Source organism: Spinacia oleracea, chromosome 1 (genome assembly GCF_020520425.1).
Source record: "Spinacia oleracea cultivar Varoflay chromosome 1, BTI_SOV_V1, whole genome shotgun sequence".
Taxonomy (NCBI): domain Eukaryota; kingdom Viridiplantae; phylum Streptophyta; class Magnoliopsida; order Caryophyllales; family Amaranthaceae; genus Spinacia; species Spinacia oleracea.
The window spans coordinates 128,729,291-128,745,413 of NC_079487.1; the positions used below are offsets into that span (position 1 = coordinate 128,729,291).

A 16,123-nucleotide genomic window follows, 5' to 3' on the forward strand; every position below is an offset into this window, starting at 1 on the left:
ACTAATTGATTCCATTGCTTAACTAATTGAATTTCAGGCTTAAGTAATTAGTTATATTACTGAACTAATTAGTTCTAGTGCTTAACTAATTGGTTATGTTGCTTAACTAATTGAATTTCAGGCTTAACTAATTGGTTCTATTACTTAACTAATTGGTTTCAGTGCTTAACTAATTGGTTCCGGTGCTTAACTAATTGGTTACGTTGCTTAACTAATTGGTTCTGTAACTTAACTAATTGGTTTCAGTGCTTAACTAATTGGTTATGTTGCTTAACTAATTGGTTCTGTTGCTTAACTAATTGGATTTCAGGCTTAACTATTTGGTTTCATCGCTTAACTAATTGGTTCTATTACTTAACTAATTGGTTGCAGTGCTTAACAAATTGGTTATGTTGCTTAACTAATTGGTTTCGTTGCTTAACTAATTGAACTTCAGGCTTAACTAATTGGTTACATGGCTTAACTAATTGGTTCTATTACTTAACTAATTGGTTCCATTGCTTAACTAATTGGTTCTGTTGCTTAACTAATTGGTTTCGTTGCTTAACTAATTGAACTTTAGGCTTAACTAATTGGTTACATGGCTTAACTAATTGGTTCTATTACTTAACTAATTGGTTCCATTGCTTAACTAATTGGTTCTGCTGCTTAACTAATTGGTTCCGTTGCTTAACTAATTGAACTTCAGGCTTAACTAATTAATTGGTTATGTTGCATAACTAATTGGTTATGTTGCATAACTAATTGGTTCTGTTGCATAACTAATTGGTTTTGTTGCTTAACTAATTGAATTTCAGACTAAACTAATTGGTTCTGGTGCATAACTAAGTGGTTTCGGTGGGAGGTGATAAATCCAAAGAAATTTTACCCAACAACTTTTATTGGGCCCAACAGGTTATAAAACTGTTGTAAGCCGCATTATTTCTCTACATGGCAGTACTCTCTCTCGATATATTCAGTCATCATCATCAATTCATCACCATCTCGTTGACTTTTTCACCGATTACCGGCCACTTAAGCCCAATAAAAGTCGTTGGGTAGTAAAGGTGGGATTATTAAAAAATATGTCGTAGGTGGGATTAATAAAAGAAAATCGGCCAAAGGTTGGATTAATATTACCAAATTTTCCTAATTGATAATCGAGATTAATTCACAATTTCTCCTCCCTTGGAACCCAAATTCTAGCTGCATACAGTCGCACCCCAACTCCATCTGCAACAAACAAAAGCCCCTCGTTTCCTCTCTGAACTCCACATTTTCTTTCTCCTATCAACTATGGCGACAGCAGTAGTAGCACCTTCTCAACCCCGTAAACTCCCACGGCCAGGCCGCGGCGGCGTAGTCTCACACGGCCTAACCGAGGAAGAAGCCCGTGTCAAAGCAATCGCCGAAATCGTCTCACAAATGGTAGACCTCTCAAGGAAAGGCGAAACTGTAGACCTTAACTTCATCAAATCCGCCGCCTGCCGTAAGTACGGCCTCTCCCGCGCGCCCAAGCTCGTGGAAATGATCGCCGCCGTGCCGGACTCGGACCGCGAAGCTCTCCTCCCTAAACTCCGGGCTAAGCCCGTGCGAACCGCCTCCGGTATTGCGGTTGTTGCGGTGATGTCGAAGCCTCATAGGTGTCCACACATTGCTACTACTGGGAATATTTGTGTGTATTGCCCAGGTGGCCCAGATTCTGATTTTGAGTATAGTACTCAGAGTTATACTGGGTATGAACCCACCAGTATGCGAGCTATTCGTGCCAGGTATAAATGGTATTATCAAATTTGTAATTATTTGTTGATTTTAGCTGTTTAATTTGGTTGCTTGGTGTGTTTGGGGAAGTTGGTAGTTTCTAATTTGGTTTGGTGATATATGGGGTTTGGGTTGTTTGATTAAAGGGTTTGAATTTATTGAGGTCTGTAGCATTTTATCTTCTTTTGTTGATTGTCAACTGTCAAGTTTGCAAAAGTGGATTTTATTAGCTCCTCACATAGTAAATTTTACGGTGTTTGTAGAATCGGGTGATGTTTTTGCTGATCACTGTTAGTTTATGGTTTCTTTTACAGTTAGAGAGGTTTGCGAAACAGGTTTTGTTTAGGGGTTGATTTTTGTGATTTGTATTTGGTTGATTGTGGGATCTTATGGGATTGATTTTCAATTGTTTGAATATAGTTATTCTTAAGCTACAAAAATGTAGCTACTTTATTGTTTTTGGAGAATTTTCGGATATGAGCTTATCAATTTTTTTGCATTTTAGTGGGATGAGAGTGATACTTGATATTTTAGGCACATTATGCTTTGTGGAACAGCATAGAAGTACTTGACTCAGAATTCTTTATGTTGGAGTGGCACGTTCAAATTATGTTTATGAAGATTAGGACTTAAGTTGTCAAGATAGTGTGCCAGTTTTTGTAACAAACAATTGGCTTAGAATTTTTTGGTTTGGGCATTCCATTGGACATGTTTGTGTTGTAATTTTGCGCATCGTAATAATTTCGTTTGCACTTGTTGAAAGTTGAAACAGTAAACTTCAATGAATTTTAGATAAATTAAGGCTTCTGTGCTCATGAACTTTATCCTGATGATGTTTTAGCAATCCTGTCGTTATTTATCACCAGATGCATATCAAGATGGCGATTGCATTTTTTGTCTTTCATATGGAGAAATGACCTGGAAATGCTTTGAGGGTACAGGTGATTTACTTGGCACCGGCAGCGGTATAAAAGAATAGAACTGATGCATAACGATGTGTTTATGGAAATAGATAAGTTTCTTTTCTGTTCTAGAGATGAAGGTTAATGCATGAATTAAGGGCGATATCTCTAGGTTTTAAATGTCTATCTTAGAAATCCTATCAGAGGCAGGATATTAAATATCGGCATACCATCGCGAGATTCGCAACTTCTATGTAAAGGTTTTTAAGCTCACACAACTAGTATGATAATAGGCCGCAACAGCCGTAAAACGTATGCATGCCTGCAACTGTTATTGTGAATGCAATAACATTCAATATTTGATTCCCTGATCACAAGTGAAGAGAATAGGAAATGAGCTTTTTTATTTGAGGAAATAAACTAGGATAAGGTATTAAGGTTTGATAAAATTTCTACGCCTTGGATCTATTTGTCTTGGTTAAACTTGCATCAGTCCTAGCAATGATGCTTGTTTGGTAATTGAAATTTAATGTTCTTGTTTATGTTGTGGTGTAAGTTAAGATTCTTAAGAGAGAAGGGTATAGCTTGTATTGGCTTTGAGTTCCATGCAAATGCTTACATACTGGACAGACTTGGGAACTGGCATTTAACATGCTATAAGTTTTCGCTAATGTGATTAGGGGAGTCGAAGTAATTCTTCGGAGATGATTTATGTCATTGTCGAGTTTCAAGGCAATGATTCTCTATCTATAGCATGTCGATTGTGACTGTGCTGATAGTTTGAAGATTTTCAGCTCACTGTTGGTTAAAACATGAGTTGCTTATTTTCTTAAGCTGATGGTATGTAATAGATGGTGTATGGTTACTTCAAGGTTGCATTACTGAGAAGCATTTCATTGTTTTTATTTGTGTGATTTCAGATATAACCCTTATGTCCAGGCCAGAAGCAGGATTGATCAGCTCAAGCGATTGGGTCACAGTGTGGATAAGGTTGAGTTCATCTTGATGGGTGGTACTTTTATGTCACTGCCGGCAGACTACCGTGATTATTTTACAAGGAACCTGCACGATGCCTTATCTGGACACACATCTGCAAATATTGAAGAAGCTGTTGCATACTCTGAACACAGTTCAGTAAAATGTATTGGAATGACTATTGAGACGTAAGCAGCCATTTCAATTTAGTTGTCAGAATTTTGATCTCTGTTTTCTGAGCTAATGGTATATGACTCCTTTTTAATTGGTGATTCGGTGTTCCTTGCTTCCTGTTTGGTTAGCTGTTCCTGTTTCCTGTAATGTTTTCATTGGCAGTGTCATTTTCTGTCAACCGTCAAGTCTTTAAGGACACTTTATGTTTGATGTTCTACCTTTTTTCCATTCATTTCATCCTCAAGATGTATATGCCTCAATCAAATTTCAGGAGACCGGACTACTGCCTTGGCCCTCATTTGCGGCAGATGCTATCATATGGGTGCACGCGACTGGAGATAGGAGTTCAAAGCACATACGAGGATGTTGCGCGGGACTCGAATAGAGGTCATACAGTAGCTGCCGTAGCTGATTGCTTTTGCTTGGCTAAGGATGCTGGTTTCAAGGTACATCATTTGGTCCGACTTCTACATTTCTTGGAACTTGATTGATTTATGAATTCCTTTTGTATGTGTTGTACGGTTAGTGTGGTGGTCAACCTTGGCGTTATACTTACTTAAGTGGATAATTCTTTATTTCATATTGCTAGCAGATTATCAGGTCTCAAAACTGTTTTACTGAAGAAATAAACTGTGTTGATTTGCTTCCCTGTGAAACTGGTGCTTGTGTTCATATTTGTGAATTTTCACATCGAGAATTGCATTGGTTCTGTTCCAAGATTTTTTTTAATGTGTTGGAAGTTGGATGTTAATGAGTACAGTTGGCCTGAGCTTACTTTATGTTTACGCTCTATGTTGGATGCCCCGCTTATCCACATTCCTTTTGTCAGATTGTTGCTCATATGATGCCCGATCTTCCAAATGTGGGGGTTGAGAGGGATATGGAAAGCTTCAAGGAATTCTTTGAGAGCCCTGCTTTTAGAGCTGATGGACTTAAAATATATCCAACTCTTGTTATTCGTGGAACTGGGCTTTACGAGCTCTGGAAAACTGGCAGGTATTTCCTCTTAAACTTCTTTTTTGTATATCCTATCTGTATCATGGCGATATTGTATTCCAGCAGGCATTAGATGGTAAAAAAAAGACATGGGTTAATTTTAATGGCCAGAAGATTTGATTTAGAAAGGCCTTAGTTCAGTTTGTTACTACTTACTAGTGCATAGCAACTTTCTTTAGGTGGTCTTTGGTTTCAGCTTTGATCTTGTTCTATGAATATGGTCCAAATTCTATCGTGTTTAGGTTTTCAATCCATCAAACTTTAAGAGAAGAAATTTCCTAATTCCCTTAGTCTGACGTTTACCGCCTTCCTAACACCTGAGAATTCTGCTTATGAATTTGAATTACAGACTTGGAGTACTCATGATCATGTACTAAATTTATGATCCCTACGGATATAGCGGCAGGTTAGCACAAAGTTGCTTCATCCATCAAGATTCCAAGGAATCTATTTGTTTACTGTTTTAAGAGATGTGAACCAAAAGACATGACAGATTGACAGACACCCCAACCTACTGTCTGGTTCAAACTATTGTTTTTTATTCTGTTTACATGCCTGATTCCACGTGTATTTTCAAACTTTTCAAATTCCGTTACCTAAGGGTAATGCAAATGCATGTCGTCACTATCACCTCCATACCAGTGCCAATGCCACATCACACCAGGACCACCGTTCATGGGTGTCATCACAGCACTACGGTCACTACCACCACATCAATTAATAGTTGTAGAAAACAGGCATGAGAATTTGAATCATAGAAATCACATGAGAAAACAGGAAAGGGAGAGGTGAACCTCATTCCACAGTTTCAGAGAAGTCATTTAGCTATTTGCCTAGTCAACCAATTATTGCCGTGGTTATGATTTACTCGGAACATTTATGGTTAAGAACACATCATTTGTGATTTGAGTGGAGAGAGAATGAGTGGCCGTCACTATTATGATGGTGGCAGCCATGGATAATGCAGGTGGCGTTAAGCCGTGTAGAGTGTTTATGAGATGTGAGTAGGGAGAGAGATGAGGGCAGAGGTGGTTTGGAGATAGGGGAATCAATTTTTAGAAAAACAAACCAATAACTTTCATGAAGGGATAGTATGGGCTAAAATCATTCCTTTCCTCTGCCATTTGCTTATATCTGATACCATTTATCTAGCCTTCAACTTACCTCTTTTTTTTTATAATAAATATGCAGGTATAGAAATTACCCTCCCGAACAACTTGTGGATATTATAGCTAGGATTTTGGCTATGGTGCCTCCTTGGACCCGTGTTTATCGAGTACAGCGTGACATACCTATGCCTTTGGTTACTTCCGGTGTTGAGAAAGGAAATCTTCGTGAATTGGCTTTAGCTCGAATGGATGATCTAGGACTCAAATGTCGTGATGTGCGAACAAGAGAAGCTGGAATTCAGGTACATTGGCTGGCTTAGTACTATCGGCTATCGAGTCAGATGGGATGATAGTGTTATCATGTAGTAATTTGTTTGATGTGTTCAGGATATTCACCACAAGATAAGACCAGAAGAAGTGGAGCTTGTTCGTCGTGATTATGCAGCCAATGAGGGCTGGGAAACGTTCCTCTCTTATGAAGATACACGACAGGTATTGAATGTTTGACGATCAACATGTTATGATCATGTAAATAACTATTGCTTGAATTGTTGGTTGTATTTTTTTATCCTAATAACTTTGAAGAACTATTAGTTATATGTTACATGTTACATGTTTTCATGTACTTCGTATTAAATTTCTCATGCTTTCTCTTGCTAATCATAGCTCTGATCACAGCAAACCCTTGCAATTAGTTTTCGTTGCTGACTTTCTTATACTGATCAGTAGTTATTCTTTGGAATATGTACACTTGCTATTGTCTTGAACCTTTAATTCTATGGAATTTGGGTACCTAATTATATTTAGTAATCATTAGAAATCTTTTCCCCACAGGACATTCTTGTAGGTCTCCTCCGTCTAAGGAAATGTGGTAGGAATGTCACTTGTCCTGAACTCACTGGGAAGTGTTCAATTGTTCGTGAACTTCACGTTTATGGAACTGCAGTTCCTGTCCATGGACGGGAAGCAGATAAGTTACAACACCAGGTAACAAACTAAGAACATCGATACTTCTGAGTCTGAGAGCTTGGACTCGGGATTTCAATTTCAATTTCTTTGTCATATAGATTGATATTATCTGTTTGTTTGGCCTTAGGGTTATGGTACTCTACTAATGGAAGAGGCGGAACATATTGCCCGAAGGGAGCATAGGTCAACGAAGATGGCTGTTATCTCTGGTGTTGGAACCCGGCATTACTACAGGAAATTGGGTTATGAACTTGAGGGACCTTACATGGTGAAATATCTTGTGTAATGGGCATCCTCATAGCAACGAAGATTTTGTTGTACACTTTGCCATAGATCTAGATCAGACTAACTAACCATATGTATATTGTGAATTTTGATAGTTGCCTATCATTTAGTTGGTTGTCATTTTAGTCTTGTTATATTGCTGATTTTGATGTACCAGAAAAGTGAAATGAAAAGAGAGCATTTCGATTCAATAATGAATTATGCATATGTGAAATGTTATGTAGGTGTACAGATTGGTACTTGGTAGTGAATCTTAGGGTGCAATTGAATGCAAAACTTTTTACTTCTTAATCATGTTCTATTTGTACGCAATCGATACTACCAATCATTCCAGGAAATTCCCGCTCTTGGTTTTGATGAAGGATCTTCCGTAAGTTTTCATTCGTTTGACTCCTTAAATATTCAGTTTTAAAGTGCGCGATTACCACACTAATAAAAGTAATAGCGAGTGTCTTCCTGTTGATTGGCATGTAGGTATTTGCCATCTGAATCTAAGTGGTATGATAACATTTTTATAGCCGCCGTGCACTTTTGTAAACCGGATAGAGCTAACCTTCCGGTAGCATTCGTCATTTGCCGGAAGAAAACAACATATGCCACCGAGGTGTCCATGATACGACAAAAAAGAAGTCTAGTCATTAGAAACCTCCGTCGAAACATGTCATCATTTGTACACCGGAGTAAGATCAAAGTAATCTTTTTACAAGCGGTGAACGCCTTCTTCTCGATCTCGATCTTGCGGGATGATAATGTTGTTGTTGTTGACTTGTTGTCCCTGTTTTATAAACTCTTAGATCTCTTCTAGGTGGTGGGGGTAATAGCATGTTTGGAAGTGATTAAGCGCGAAAGTATCAACCATTTGGTCATTTTTTCTACTAATGTTCATCAGAATGAGGGGTTGAGCTATAACTTTTTTTGAAACAACGAGTTTTTTCAATTAATTGGTGAGGAAAGAAATGTGATGTGGTGGAAAAAGAAGCACAAATGTATGGTTATATACCTAGTGTGAACCATCAATATTGATTTATTGTTCTTGCATTAGATGTCAAACATTATTGTAGGAGGTATGCAAATGTTAAGATGTCATGTCAGATAGTATATGATTTTGACAATACACAAAAAACATAAAGAAATCGGATAAACCGATAAAGCATACAAGTTCACTGAATCCATATTTAATTATTGACTAAAATATTGCTAATCACTTGAAAAATATGTTATAGAATTGCAATAATTGAAAAACCATCTTAAGGCTTGCATATTAACTAGAATAACTATAAGAGGTTGAACATCTCCTCCCAAAATAACTGCTTTGAGACCGTTGCTTCTCCCTCCAAAAATCGCCTGGTCTCAACAAAGAGTTAAACCATGCTCAGAACAACTCTTTCACCCTTCATATCTACTCTTCAATTGAAATTCAAAGCCCCCAAATTTTCCATAACCGTAAGAAATGTTCATACACAATGCACACCAACTGTTCGACAAAATACCCCAACGAATCCAACTCCTCTGTTTCAACTTCCTCCAACCTCAGCCTACATCCACCTTCCTTTCTGTAGGAAACGTTGTCATTACTGCGATTTCCCTATCGTCGCTCTAGGATCATCCATGAATCAATCCCACGACGATGACCCTCGAATCGTAGATTACATAGAGTTGATATGCAGGGAAATTAAGGCTACAAGATCAGATTTTGATCAATGCCCACCTCTTGAAACTGTGTTCTTTGGAGGGGGTACTCCTTCTTTAGTCCCACCAAGGCTTGTTTCTTTGGTTCTTGATACACTAAAATCAAAATTTGGGGTGTGTTTGAATGCTGAGATAAGTATGGAAATGGATCCTGGTACTTTCACCACTGATAAACTGAAGGGCTTCATGGGGTTGGGTGTGAATAGAGTGTCTCTTGGTGTGCAGGCATTTCAAGAGGAGTTGTTAAAGTCTTGTGGGAGAGCTCATGGTCTTAAGGAGGTTTTCGAGGCAATCGAGATTGTCAAATCATGTCAAGTTGAAAATTGGAGCATGGACTTGATATCTTCCCTCCCTCACCAGACACCAAACATGTGGACTGAAAGTTTGCAGCTCACAGTTGATGCAAATCCCAACCATGTATCTGTGTATGATTTGCAAGTCGAGAAAGATACTAAATTTGCAGTATTGTAAGTTACTGTTTATGCTTTTTCCATATGGTTGTTTGTTTCTGAAATGTCATGTATGATGAATGAATGAAGCTGAAAATGGCTATATATATATACAGGTATACACCAGGAGAGTTGCCTTTACCATCTGAATCCCAATCTGCAGACTTTTACAAAATGGCTTCAGAGACACTTACAGGCGCGGGATATGATCATTATGAAATCAGTAGTTATTCAAAGAGTGGGTTTAAGTGTCAACACAATCTCACTTATTGGAAGAACAGGTCATACTATGCCTTTGGTCTTGGTTCTGCAAGTTACCTCAATGGTTTGCGATTTTCAAGACCGAGGAGGATGAGAGACTATAAAACTTATGTGGCAAACTTGGAAAATGGGTTGGTACTCAATCAAGAGAAGGTTAATGTTGATACTAAAGATAGAGCTTTGGATGTTGTGATGTTATCACTCAGAACTGCAACAGGTTTAGATATCAAGTCATTTATACAAGATTTTGGTGCCTCACTTGCGGTTTCTCTTTGCCAAGCTTATAAACCTTATGTAGAAAGTGGGCATGTCTTGTGCCTAGATGAAGAGAGGAAGATTATGCCGGCGTTTGAAGTTAACTCATTGTTTATCGAGGAAGACAAGTTAGAAGAAAAGGTTGCATTCATCCGGCTAAGTGATCCTGAGGGTTTTCTTCTTTCCAATGAGTTGATATCAACTGCATTTGGGGTTATTTCCCCATGAAGGGAGAATTTTCTTTAATTTTCTACTTGCATGTCAAATTGGATTATTAGGCTAAATTAATCTAAATTTTGTATTAACTATAGAAGAGAATTATCGAACTTTCTATCTAATACTTGTATAATGTACTAAACACAGTGCAATGTTGTTAAACTGACTCTTGATGCCCTTGTTCTCTCTGTCCACTGTTTAAGGTAAGCTAAAACACTTTCAAGGAGGTTGCAGGCAGTCTTCTTGCCCCTATTGGCCCTATGCATTTCGTAAACTCGAAGAAAATGACACATTTCTCGTACATTATATTAGATTCAGGTTTGGCAACCATCTTCCTAGACTTGGAATTGGAGCTTTTAAATGGAGGCAAGGAATCCATGCACAACGCTTTCCCTAGGGTTTTAAGGGCTTGAATCTATCAACTACAGCCGTTTGAGATGATTTATCAAAGAAATCGATGTTAATGGATATTTTTCAAAGATTTTATCCAATACATCAACTGTTGTCTCATTTCAGAACTATATTCAGGAACAAATGTGTTACAATCATTTATGTTTATTTGCTTGTATTCACTTCTGCAATGTCCAGTTAAAAAAGATGAACAGAAACATAGCTGAATGACAATCTACAGTCTAATCCAAGTATAAAATTCAATACAATGGTCACTGCTAACTTGAACATGGAACGTAAATTCAGAATCGACCTACAACAAAAATAAAATGCTAGTATTTGATGCTCCATGAAACGTTGAAGCAAGTCGGTGGTTAGAACTTGCTGGGTGCTTTGGACAATGCCAGACAATAAGCTGGTGTGCTGAAGTGCGTCCTCAAAAAGTTAGCGTTCTGTAAATCTTCTGCAATTCTTAGGTGACCCTCGAATCCTCGATCCTCTTTAATCAATAAGCCACCCAGTAACATATTCAGTTTCTCAAGGAAGAGAAACAACGAATATGTCAGCTGCACCAGCTTCGAAATCCAAGAGCATGAACCAGTGTCTACTATGTATCAGTTTGTTATCGCAATTTCCTAGATTAAATGAAGCAGAATGAAATGCGTGAGTTTTACCAACCAAGCTTAATAGGGGGAGTGGGGGGGGGGGGGGGGGGGGGGGGGAGTTGGTTAGAATGTTCTAACATTTTTTTACTGATCACATAGGTTTTGCTTTGCGGCCCAGTCTTGAGATTCTCTTAAGCTCTTGGGTATCCTTTCGTGTTTCACTGAAATACAGAAAAAACATCATCACAGTTCTAATTGAAAACATTGCAGAAGAGGAAACATCTTGGTTATATTAACTTATTAAATACCTCTGGTGCAAACACACCAAAACGTAGAAAAGGGGAAGTAGCATTAATGTCAATACTGAAGCGGCAAAGTAAAGCACACTTGTTTCCTTCTGTACAGGTGAAAAACAAAACAATCAAATATTAAAAAAAAGTTGGTTCGGTCAGATTACAGATTAGTTCTCAGTAATGACGAGAAATCAAAAGTCAAAACTCTACTATGGAGTACAAAGTTTGGCTCGGTTCTTTCACCTCTTGTTTGTAGCCCAAATACTATTCAATTTTGTTCAGAAAAGTATTTCACCAGTCAACAAGTGCTCCATAGATTATTTTTACTAAGTATCAACCATACCCTCAAGTCCTCAATAGTGTTTTAATAAAATAAAATAAAATGAAAAAATACTTCGTACTCAATAGTGACTGACATGTATTGTATTTGTATCAGATTTTCCTAGAAGTATGTCAGATTGAAAAGTCATTAAAACCATATCAGCATGCTCTTGCAATACCAGAGAGGAGAGGGTACAAAGATAAAGAAATAAGCCAGTTTCCTAGTTACTATTCGCAAGGATAGAACTTCATTAGTTATTAGAAATATTAGCTGACCAGTAAGAACAAGATCTTACCCTTCCTCCTTTTGAGAATGGTTTTATTCCTCCTGTGCATGTGTGAGCATAACAGAATTGTTGCAAAAATAACTCTGTCACGAAATGTAAAAAATTCAAGAATGAAAATCCAAGGCAATGAGTAGTGCGTTGAGTAAATAAAATAATAAAATTCCTGGTTTCAGCCATAAAATCCTTATCACACTCCTATCTCACCCCTCCACAACCTCCACCCTTCTCAAAATATAAAAGAAGAGGGACAAAAGAAAATTAATGCAAAAGAACAACAAATAAATCTTGGTATGAGACAACAATACCATGAAGACGGCTTGCGGATGGTCCTTGACTAACAGGAAAGCAGGCATCAGCTAGACTCTGCACGTAATGTCCCAAGTATTAAAACAAAAGCAGCCAATGAAAAGTTATTAACAGTGTGTTCGGATGAGGGATTTGGAGGGAAGAAGAGGAGAGGGAGAGTGAGGGGTCCATATTCTTTTCTTGGATATGGATGGGAAAGGGAAGAAAAGGGAATTGCAAATATCAAATTTCCTTCCTCTTGTGATAGGTTCAATTCTTTCAATGCTGAAAGATTTGGAAGGAAACTGCAAGTTCATTTCCTCCCTTCTCTTCCCCTTTCCCTTCCCCTTCCCCTTCCCCTTCCCCTTCCCCTTCCCCTTTCCCTTCGTCTTCCTTCTGTAATTGCTACCCAAACACACTGTGAGGCTCAAACATCTCAAAAGTAACCTCACACAAGTGGCGATTCCTTGCAGCTGCTGCAGGATTGCACTTAGCTCTAGGTGATTTTGAACCCAGAACATGATCACAATGCAATGCACCACATAAATCTGCCAAGCACTTGCTTCCAGTCTGCAGTAGAAACATAATATGCAATGCATAAGCCCTCTTTGCAAGTGACAGAACACCAATGTAGTGAACACTTAATTAGAATTTAATGTAAAGGGAAAAAAATGAACTTTTGAGACTGCAAATTTGAAACCTAAATTCAACATTTATTCTTCACTATCTAGCTGAATTGTGGCCAACTCTTTTGTGTAAAAAGAAGGTTGTATTGGTCCATTGGAAGTCCAAGTTATGAGATACATGAGGTATCTGTCCTTTATAAAGAATAATGCAAAGCACAACCACTGTGTTTTGGGGCTGTCCTGAAAAAAATGTGCCTCCCCCAAATAGCAAACTACCCTCTGAGTCATCATACCCTAACTAAACTCATTCCATTGTATTCAATCAATATCTACTCATAACTACACAGTCACAACTCACAAAGCCATAGTATTTTTTAAACAAGTAGGACTTTCCTCCATGTTTCACCAAGTCAAAGATGACAATTGATGCAATGAAAATGAGGATTTACAGTTCTCAAGCACCACAATAAGAAAATCCACATAAATAGGGACCGAAAAGGAGTTCAAGCTTACAAAATTCAGAAGATTGTAATGTCTGCTGTCAAAATGCCGGTCAATGAATTCTTCTGATAAGAAGCTTTTCTTACAATATCCACATTGCCATTCGTTTACATCCTCTTTAATCTTGTGATTCTCCTGATCTCTAAAGAGATCATTGTCTGGATGGAGTCTACAATTCCTCGAAATTTCGTACCTTTCCCGCTCCACAAAATGCATCAAATACTGTCAAATATTAAGTTTGGAATAACATCAATAAAAATTCCAGCTACACAACAAGCAGCTTATATCTAATAACAACAATGCATTCCAACAAGCTACCTTTTCGACAATTTCCCACGCCGCCCTGCTTCTTTCCCTGGAGCAGTGTACCTCATGAATGTGTTCGTGTTCTTTTTTTAAATCTCTGAACATCAAAGCAGTGAAGTAATAGGAAAAAAATCAACTTTTACAGATACAAAAAAATCCACATGATAGACAGCAGATTATCTCATATGTGTAACAAAATTCCAATTGCAAAACTTGAAAAATACAGAATTTTACCTAGATTCAGCATTTTCGCCCAAACCCTGATGACAAAATGACAATAGTGTCATCACTAATTTATGAAATTTGTGAACATAATAACAAATTGCAAAAAAAAAACACGGGCGTCTCAAATTAGACAGTTCCCACAAATAATATTTGATTAATATCGAGTATAGGGTATAATTTTCTGAATTATGTCAATGATTATCAAACGTTCAGCAAATTACTCAAGAAATTAAAACATACCCATTAAGCTCAATCAACTACTTTCTTGATTTCAATCCATAATTTCCCCAAAATTAATTATTAAAATTAGACCTCTGAAATGGAATTACAAAAGAAAATTCAAACGAAGAAAATTTCAGAACCTGATCTTGATGATGGAGAGGTTCAGCAGCAGAAATTCCAAGTATTGATGAATTTGTGAGCATAACAAAAAGTAAGAAGCAAGTAAATCCAATTGATTTCTTGCTTCTGATTGTCACCATCGCTAACTTTTTTCTGGTGTTTGGAGCTTATACTGGAGTTGAAGAGATCCTTTGTGACAGTAATTTAAACGGGTTGAAGACGCTGTAGTTCGGACTTTCAGGTGTGGGTGTGGGTGTGGGTGTGGGTGTGGGTGTGTGGCTTAACTGTTCGTTCAGTTGGTTCGGGCGAGATTTGGCGGTTATACACTTATACTTAGGATATGGGTCAGATGGTTCAGGCTGGATGATGTTCGGTTTGTTTTGTGATAAATAATTAAATATGCGGTTTTTATTGTCAATAAGCTCATTATGAGTATTAAGGAGTATTGCGAAGGGGAACCTAAGTTCTTTTTTCTTACCTTTATATAAAAAAAAAGTATTAAGGAGTATTATTAAGGCATACTCCGTATTTGAGTGTCGAGACAATTTGGTTTGACTCAAGTAATTTCGAGTAGGTCCGTACCATTTGGTACTTTGAATCGGATAATCAAGTTCGAGTAATTTTTTTCAGCTCTAGTTTATTGCCTATATGTTACTCAGGGTACATGTCAGATAGTCTAGGTTGGGTCATTGGGTGATGTTCGATTTGATTTAAAATAAGGTTATAAGCTATTTTACTATCAATAAGCTCATTACAATAAAAATAATAATAAAAGAAAAGATGATTATTATTAGCCACCTTGAGTGTTGAGCCAAATTGGTTAGTAAAGTTCGGGTTAGGTCTGGTACTTTAGAACATATAATCAGGTTTGAGTTAGTGTTTCTAACTTTAGTTTTATTGTCCATATATATGTTAACTAAGCGGTTAGTCAATCGAAAGTATATTATGTTAAATTTCAGAGAAATGTGAAATGGGTCTGTGCAACCCAATAAGGAAGATGAGAGTTTGGTATATTATAAGTCCAATAGAGGTTTCATACTAAACACAATTGGCAATAGTAGGGAGCGACTTCACAAGCTTATAAGGTGGTATTTGCTCTTTTTTTTTCTCCAACGTGGGACAACTCACATGTGTACAACATAGATTTCAACACTCCCCCTCATGTACATGTGAGTGTCCTTAGAATTTAGAGCACACCAGAAGGTATTACAGCTCTCATTGGGATTGAACATCCAATAGAGGTCCCTTAACTAGTGGCTTAGAAATGCTCAGTTACGAAAGGCCCAACAAACATGGCTCTGACACCATATTAAACTCACCGAGCCTAACACAAGCCCGAATATGAGAAGTGATTGACTGCATATAAGTTTGACGGAGCTCCATCCTAAAACCAATTGGTGATAGGTGGAGTAGCCCACCAATCTTATATGTTAGTCAATATCTCTCTATTTTTTCCATGTGGGACAATTAGTTCCAACTCACATGTAGGTTAATCTTATTAACACTCCCCATCACATGTGAGCCCATATATTTCTCTTGCAATTTGGAAAAGTCATCACTTCCTTAGTCTTCTTTAGTATTCCAACTTGAGGTTAAATGCCCCTATCCGGAGCAATCAATTCTGTTGGGCTTATTGCTCCAAACATATCTTCAAATCCTCTCCATCTTGCATTTTTCAATTCACTAGGCCCTCCCTTCTTGGGTGTTAATAATGGGTGAGAAACCTCACTCTGATACCATGTTAAATATCAGAGAAATATGAAATGTGTTTGGGCAAACCAATAAGGAGGAAGAGAGTTCAGTCTATTTAAAATTCTAATGGAGGTTTCACACTAAAACCAATTGGCAATAGTGGGATTAATGGGAGTGAATACACAAGCTTATAAGATGGTATTTGCTCTCCTTTTCCTCCAATGCTGGAC

General features: G+C 37.6%; 3 protein-coding genes across 3 annotated transcripts; 2 read left to right on the plus strand and 1 right to left on the minus strand.

The window, feature by feature from the left end:
- The first annotated feature begins 1,172 nt into the window (after positions 1-1,172).
- On the plus strand, positions 1,173-7,364 carry LOC110794534 (elongator complex protein 3). Its single transcript, XM_021999514.2, has 8 exons — positions 1,173-1,751; positions 3,563-3,805; positions 4,063-4,237; positions 4,621-4,787; positions 5,979-6,198; positions 6,284-6,388; positions 6,731-6,883; positions 6,993-7,364. Exons 1-8 carry the CDS (start codon positions 1,276-1,278, stop codon positions 7,149-7,151), a joined length of 1,698 nt encoding a protein of 565 aa, XP_021855206.1. The 5' UTR covers positions 1,173-1,275; the 3' UTR covers positions 7,152-7,364.
- Positions 7,365-8,257: 893 nt separating this feature from the next.
- Positions 8,258-10,188, plus strand: LOC110794535 (uncharacterized). The gene is made up of 2 exons (XM_021999515.2): positions 8,258-9,306; positions 9,405-10,188. Exons 1-2 carry the CDS (start codon positions 8,519-8,521, stop codon positions 10,030-10,032), a joined length of 1,416 nt encoding a protein of 471 aa, XP_021855207.1. The 5' UTR covers positions 8,258-8,518; the 3' UTR covers positions 10,033-10,188.
- A 369-nt stretch (positions 10,189-10,557) lies between these two features.
- On the minus strand, positions 10,558-14,459 carry LOC110794537 (uncharacterized). Its single transcript, XM_021999516.2, has 10 exons — positions 14,222-14,459; positions 13,869-13,894; positions 13,647-13,731; positions 13,341-13,550; positions 12,649-12,771; positions 12,222-12,279; positions 11,926-11,999; positions 11,324-11,412; positions 11,154-11,236; positions 10,558-11,045 (listed from the first exon to the last, which is right to left on the minus strand). The coding sequence occupies exons 1-9, from the start codon at positions 14,339-14,341 to the stop codon at positions 11,167-11,169; spliced, it is 855 nt and encodes a 284-aa protein (XP_021855208.2). The 5' UTR covers positions 14,342-14,459; the 3' UTR covers positions 10,558-11,045; positions 11,154-11,166.
- Between the last annotated feature and the right edge of the window lie 1,664 nt (positions 14,460-16,123).